The sequence below is a fragment of the Cynoglossus semilaevis genome, chromosome 13 (assembly GCF_000523025.1).
Source record: "Cynoglossus semilaevis isolate Cse_v1.0 chromosome 13, Cse_v1.0, whole genome shotgun sequence".
NCBI classification, from domain to species: domain Eukaryota; kingdom Metazoa; phylum Chordata; class Actinopteri; order Pleuronectiformes; family Cynoglossidae; genus Cynoglossus; species Cynoglossus semilaevis.
In genome coordinates, this window is record NC_024319.1 from 8,654,118 (window position 1) to 8,661,044 (window position 6,927).

The following is a 6,927-nucleotide window of genomic DNA, read 5'->3' on the forward strand; positions in this document are numbered from 1 at the left end:
CCACGGTGTCTTTTAACTCTTCAGTGTGACACAACTGTCCACCACAGTCTGTTTGTGCGCTAACGTGTTGCCTTTTTGTAATTGTGCTGGTGCTCCTGAATCAAACAGCAGGTGGAGCGCTGGAATAAAACATGACTGTTTACGGGACACCGCACTCACCAAAGTCGCGACGGGGCTTTAACTGTGGCGACTGCTAGCAGAGGAAACAATAAAATGTTATCGAATAATTTCAAATTTATGACAATTTCTCCTCATATTTAGACGCTCTGCCTCAATTTGGCTTACATGAAGCAGCACTTGGATAGTGACGTCACTTCCACAATAGCAAAGCTTCGCGGAAGTATATAAGTAGTGGGCAGGCGTTAAGGCTGTGCCTCTGAATGATGATTGGATGTCGCTGTAAGAGGCGGAACCACGCTTTAATTGACAGCTTTAAAAGACGTACAGAATAAAGTTAGACGTGCGATAATTGTCATTTTACGACAGTTGAACCACCTGTACTCTGTATAAGTACTTAATAAATAATAATACATTTTATTAAATATATTCAGAACTCTCAGGATCCGTTTAAAACGTCAGACAACAATGCTTGGTCATAGTAAAAATAAAAATAAAAAAGGCTTAGTCACAACAAAATACAATGTCTGAATAAAAGAAGAGATGATGGATCTGTTGTCGAAGATATTTTTAGACATAACCTTGTATGCGGTCCTGCTGAGATGTAGTAAAATCCCTTCTTCTCTGACAGGATGAGGAAGAAGCAAACTGCCAAACAGAGGAAGACAGAGGAGACTGCAGTTGTCCAGGAGTTTGCGGTTGAGAAGATCATCCGTCGCAGAATCTTTAATGGAAGAGTCGAATACTTCCTGAAGTGGAAAGGCTTCACAGAGTGAGTCAGAAGTTACAACATATGAATGGGTTGCTGTGAGATTGTGAAGGAATGGTAAACCTTACTGGAAACAAACGTCTCAGTATTATGGGATGGCACTCGAGCCCTATTAAATGTTTATGGTAAAATTTAACACGTCCTCATTCAACACACTTTGCTTAACATTTGAGCAACAAACCTCTCTCCCCCTCAAATGAGTGTTTTCTTCCTCTTCTCCTCCTCAGTGCTGATAACACATGGGAACCCGAGGACAATCTGGACTGTCCTGAGCTCATCGAAGAGTTTTTGAGGAACAGCCATCTGTCACAGCAGAATGAGGAAGAAGACACAGAGTTTATTCCCAAAGAAGAAATGACTGAACAAGAGACGGGAATTGTGAGTACGAGGAATACGCATGTTTGGACATCTTATAAAAAATAATTTTTCCATGATATTTTAAGAACATATGAACCTATATTTGTGGAAGAGAAAAACAAACAAAAATGCTATTGAAATACTTTCGTGTAGTGTACTGCATTAGTACCTACACTATGCACTGACTCAGAAAAATGAAAAAGCTCTTTCCTGCTTTAGACTAAAAGACTGTGAGCACATTTGTAGAGTTTGTCGCTGCTTTCGGAGAGTTTTAAGGCTGAGTATTAAAGCAAACGGAGTGTGAAGGTGGTTCTGCGGTTAGTTTCACAATGCCCCTGGAAGTGAAAGCAGTTAAATTTCCTGTTTTTTCTCATTGATTTTCTTCTAATACAGACGCTGCCTTGAAAGTTTCTTCTGTCCTTTGGCTTATTTTTGACTTCTTGTTCCTGTGTACATTTGCAGCAGAGGGATCACACTTTGCCCACTGACAGCGGCGTCCTTGAGCCTGATGAAGAGCCGTCAGACCTCAGCGCTCACCTGGTCCCTGAATGCATCATCGGCTCTACAGACAGACAGGGAGAACTCATGTTCCTCGTCAAATGGTAACTGCGCCACTTCCCTAACCTCAGGCTCAGAGACGAAGCCTGGGGTTTGGTCACGTGTTTGTGGCAAAATGAAGGTTGATCGGTTCAGGTCATAAAAATGAGAAAAGCTTTAAATGACAGATGTATGAAGTTGTTTGGAGTTGGTGTAGCTGAACAAGTTAGCTTTAAATAATATGTATCAGGTTAGGATATGAATATTTTGAGCACAGTTTTACTGTGTTTTGCTGAAACACATGCAAATAGATAGATAGATATTGACATACATTATATGTATGTAAATATGTATATAGAAATATATATTTATATACATATACATGCATACACCTATATATATGTATATATATAAATATAAATGTAGGGCTAAATATTAGCATTTAGCAAGTTAGTAAAGAAATAGGTAAAAGATTAGATTTCCAAAATCAAAATTAAAATTCACTGTTAGTGATCCAATGATCCCCCACTCATACAATATTTTATAAAATTCTCCTTGCTTCTCTCTTCAACAGTAGGGAACTTATATCCAATTTTTCCACGGTACTTAAAGACACATCTGCTCCATGTAGAAAAAAACAGAAGTTGAAGTTCCTCTGTTTCTACTTTATCTCTCAACTGGTACCATTGTTTTTTAGTGATTCCCACACAAACACACACAAAATCACCTTTCCATAAAAGTACTGCGGTATTGATGTCACTCTGATGTTCTTCCTTCCCCCCACAGGAAGAACTCGGATGACGTGGCCCTGCTGCCTGCTCGTGAAGTCAGTGCCCGGAGTCCTCAGGTGGTCATCGACTTCTACGAGCAGAAGCTGACGTGGCACTGTGGAGAGGAAGAGCAGTAAAGAGTCGGAGTGTGTGAGTGTGTGAGTGTGGAAACACCAGGGTGTGTGCTCACCTGAGGTTTAGTGTGACCTTCATCCAGTCTCCTCCTCCTCCTCCTCCTTTAAGCTGAGATGCTTTGTATGAATTCTGTCTGGATCTCGGCGAGGGCCAGTATTTAGGACCTGTGGTGCTCAGTAACGTCACCGTGCCTTTGGCTGAAAGCGGTGATGGCGATTCAGACTAATGTTTGTGCAGCATTTGCAGTCATTTAGGGTCAAACTAACCAGTAGCAACTTTGTGTCCTTATGTAGCAGGCATAATCACTGTGAACATGTTGTTCCTTTTTAGACTTGCTGTTACACATTAATAACTATAATACTGTACTCTATACTTGTGTGTTTGTGGTGTACACACAGTACACTAACAGTACCTCCAGTCCTTCCACTGTAGGTCAGGCGTGTCCAAAGTCTGAGTCAAGAGCTGCTGCTAATCCTCACGTGGATTTCTGTGTGGGGTCAGGTTTTATGGGTCACTGTCGGGGGTCAGATCAGACCATGGTGAACTGTAGACGTTTGAGGGCATTTTGAATCAGATCTGGACCAATTCTTTCAGTTTTGTGAAAAACTTTTTTACTCCTATCAGTGGATCTTTCAGACTTCTCTTTTAGGCTATAGTAGCTTAGCCATTTAAACTAAACTCTGTAGATTCTTGTTACCAGTATGTATATTTCACACACATGCACACACACATATATACCTATACATTTTCATCACCATTTTAGGGTCAAGTACACAGTGGTGGAAATTTGCACCTGTGACCTTTAGCTTGTTTTTAATCATGTTTTCATATTGGCCAGTATGTATTTTTTTGTAATAACCATTTTTTTGTTCCACATGGGTTACATTTTAATTTAGCTAATAGTTTCTTACATGTTAAGCAGTGTGTTGTGGCCATTTGTTGACGAACTTTGTGTCTCTTAACAACTTCTTTTGCCTTTTATTTTTAAATAAAATCATACGTTATGGAATAATTATTTTATTTCAAATAGAATGCATTTTTATGTCTCTATATTATAGTCTTGAGTATCAAAGGAAAGCAGTTGACCATATATGGTCTGGACCCTGGTACAAACCTTTGGACACCCCTGATCTAGTTCTAGCTTTTACTGACAGTTGTATAGATGTTGTTTGTTGTTGTATATGTGTTAAAATATCTACAGTTGTTTTAGTTTTTTTTTTCTGAAGTGTTATCACTTTATCCTCATGGTTAATGTAGAATATTAAAATAAAAACGTTGTCCCGCACATATTTTCCCCATTCAGCTGCTGTTAACCAAATGTTGTTATTTTTTCCTCCTGCTTAAAAGGAATAATCAAAATTATTGGAAGAAGTGCTTTAAACTGAAGGACAAAGAATCCCCTCAGAGCTTTGAATGTGATTTGAATTCAGCATAAATCTGTGACATTTGCACACAATGATCTGTCGTGCACCTAATTGTGACTAAAAGGATTGTTAAATTTTGCACTTTATGAAAAGAGACTGTTTTGATTCATGGAAGACGGCGTCCACATGCTCCACTCACTGCACTCAAATATCCTGACCTGAAACATGTGCTGTTTTTATGGGACACTCAGCTGAACCTTCAACCTCCTGAAACACACCTACTACTGAGGAACTGTCACTGTAACTGACCACAGATCTGTGAATAAAAGTGAAACCTTTGTGACACTTAGGCTCTGGTTTCTGTTTCATGTGTTTAAATTTATTGTTACGTGTGTTTTTTTCTTTTTTTTAATGGATAATTGTTGATTTATTTTTATTATTTTTTTTTTTTAACTGGGGAGGAGTTTAAGTCTCACGCTGGGGTCTTGTGAGTTTATTTTCAAACCTTTGCTCCTGGACAATACAGATGGAAATAAAAGGCACAGAGCTGAGTACAGCATAATCTGGTGACTTTAGACGACGGAGATTTGAACCAGAAAATGAAAGGGGAAACAGATGATGGCGTTTTAAATCAGGTAGGAAAATGGTTTGAAATCCAAAAGATAATTTACATCGTAAAGAAAGTTTGGAAACAAAGGCATTTTGAATATTAAAATCTACTGCAGTGTAAAGTAACGGTGTCTTCAAGTGTCTACAGCTTTAAATTCAGATCTTTACAGATTTAATTGTGATTTCACATTATTTACAAGTAAAACAAGGATTTAAACAGTGTTTACGGATTTGTCTTGACAAAGTATATTCTGAGGGAAGATTTGGGAATTCATTTAGAAAAGAAATCATTGGAAAGAATTGAATTGTTACTTAACTGTCTATTTACATGCATACTGGTTAATTTGTATTCTATTTTGATTCCATAAACTCTATATCCATTGTGAAGTAATAAATAAATAAATAAATCCGCTAATGGAGTTGTTTAAATGTTTTGAAATAACATTTTCTCAACCTACAAATTTCTCTCAAAGGTCAACTTTAAAGAACTAACTTTTTTTTTATTTCTGTGCAACACTGGACGTTTGCTGGGAGTTTCCGACTCTGACTCTTGGTCACAACACTTCCTCTATGTACACATACAAAACTTCCCTTTTTATCAAACTTATCTGCATTAAACGCAGCGTCTGAGCATCACTACTGTGGATTTTCTCCATGCAGCAGGTCATCAGTGTGTGGGTTCGAGACCCGAGGATCCAAAAGAATGACTTCTGGCACGCCTACATAGACTACGAAATCTGTTTACACGTGAGTAAACTGTTGGATGGAGATGTTTGGATATTTACGATAATCCACCGTGACCTTTGTGACACCAGCTGTGTTTCAGACCGACAGCGTGTGCTTCACTAAGAAGGTGTCCAGGGTGAGACGGAGGTACAGCGAGTTCGTGTGGCTCAGACAGAAACTACAGGCAAATTCCCAGCTGATGTGAGTTCCCCCGGCCGTGCTGTGACCCATCGGCTCTGAGAAACAGAGGAAGTCTCCGCAGTCTTACTCTACCTCCGCCCTTGTGTCGTTTGCAGGTCACGGCTGCCGACGCTGCCCCCCAAAAACCCTTTCTTCAGCATGAACAACGCTCGACAGATCACCGAGAGGATGACCGGCCTCCAGAACTTTCTAACAGAGTGAGAATGACTTCATTTGATCAATACCTGCCTGGACTTTGACACACAGTGTAACCATGAAAACACGGGGTCATGTGAGCGGTGTGAAGTCACGTCTTTGTTTTTGTTTTTGTTACACGTGTTGGTGTGAAGTCACGTCTTTGTTTTTGTTACACGTGTCTGCCAGGATCCTCCAGAGCCCTCAGCTGCTGTCCGACAGCTGCCTTCACCTCTTCCTACAGTCTGATCTCAGTGTGTCCAGAATTGAAGCCTGTGCTGCTGGAAGAACCCACTTCTCTGTGGCCCAGGCCGTCCACCGCTGTGGACTGAGGAGGTTCCACTCTGAGGAGGACCTGCACAAGGACGTCAGCATGTGCTGCGACTCAGACTTAGACAGGTACAGTACAGTATAGTACAGTACGGTACAGTACGGGACAATATTTTAGTTTCTCCTCCACCAATAGTCAACTCTTTCCTCAAAAGCAACGGAATTGGAGGGATTTAGTACTGATGACCATGAATGACAGATTACAGATTTTTATATACTCTATACCAGTGTTTCCCAAACTTGTTTTCTAGTGACCCTTATTTTAAAAGTCACAAACCTTCGCTACCCAAGTTAATAGACATTCAATTTGTAAATCACAAAATAAAGGTGTACTTGACCGTTACTGAACATTAATGAGGATATTCCATTGTTGACCCAGTGATATCTGAACAATTAATTAACAATTACTCCTTGCGATGACCATGAACTTCCATTGTTGACCCAGTGATATCTGAACAATGAATTAACAATTACTCGATGCATGATGCAAGACGACCCAAAAAAACCCTCTTGCGACCCACCTGAGGTTCGCAACCCAGTCTTTGGGAAACAATGCTCTACACCAGGGGGTGTCAAACTCATTTTGGTTCAGTGGCTGATGTTTTCCCCCTTTTTTCACGCAAAAAGTCTATTAAAAAAATGTAATCAAATGTTGTTTTACAAAACATCAACTCTTTTCAACACACTGCTACATTTCTCCTCTGTTGTTCCAGCTCGGAGCCTGAGACCAAATCCTTGTCTATGAACAAAGCGGCCAGTACGACTTTGCTGGACCTCATGGCGACCAGCATCAACTCGTCTTCTGACTCCATCTGAGAATATTTCCATTATAACCAGT

At 40.0% G+C, this 6,927-nt stretch overlaps 2 protein-coding genes across 2 annotated transcripts in view; both read left to right on the forward strand.

Moving 5' to 3' along the window:
- The window catches only part of cbx3b (chromobox homolog 3b), a 4,601-nt gene extending 207 nt beyond the window's left edge, over positions 1-4,394 (forward strand). The window contains exons 2-5 of the mRNA XM_008323395.3: positions 749-889; positions 1,114-1,264; positions 1,706-1,845; positions 2,567-4,394. Of these exons, the coding sequence (XP_008321617.1) occupies positions 750-889; positions 1,114-1,264; positions 1,706-1,845; positions 2,567-2,687 (552 nt within the window). The 5' untranslated portion in view covers position 749 and the 3' untranslated portion in view covers positions 2,688-4,394. The remainder of the gene's footprint in view (positions 1-748; positions 890-1,113; positions 1,265-1,705; positions 1,846-2,566) is intronic.
- A 108-nt stretch (positions 4,395-4,502) lies between these two features.
- On the forward strand, positions 4,503-6,927 carry snx10b (sorting nexin 10b). The gene is made up of 6 exons (XM_008323394.3): positions 4,503-4,684; positions 5,319-5,405; positions 5,485-5,585; positions 5,681-5,782; positions 5,949-6,158; positions 6,803-6,927. Exons 1-6 carry the CDS (start codon positions 4,649-4,651, stop codon positions 6,903-6,905), a joined length of 639 nt encoding a protein of 212 aa, XP_008321616.2. The 5' UTR covers positions 4,503-4,648; the 3' UTR covers positions 6,906-6,927.

Coding starts and splice junctions, on each gene's coding strand:
- snx10b (XM_008323394.3), top strand. CDS start 4,649: ATGAAAGGGGAAACAGATGATGGCGTTTTAAATCAG. Junction 5,406..5,484: donor ACTACGAAATCTGTTTACAC/GTGAGTAAACTG, acceptor GCTGTGTTTCAG/ACCGACAGCGTGTGCTTCAC. Junction 5,783..5,948: donor CTCCAGAACTTTCTAACAGA/GTGAGAATGACT, acceptor CGTGTCTGCCAG/GATCCTCCAGAGCCCTCAGC.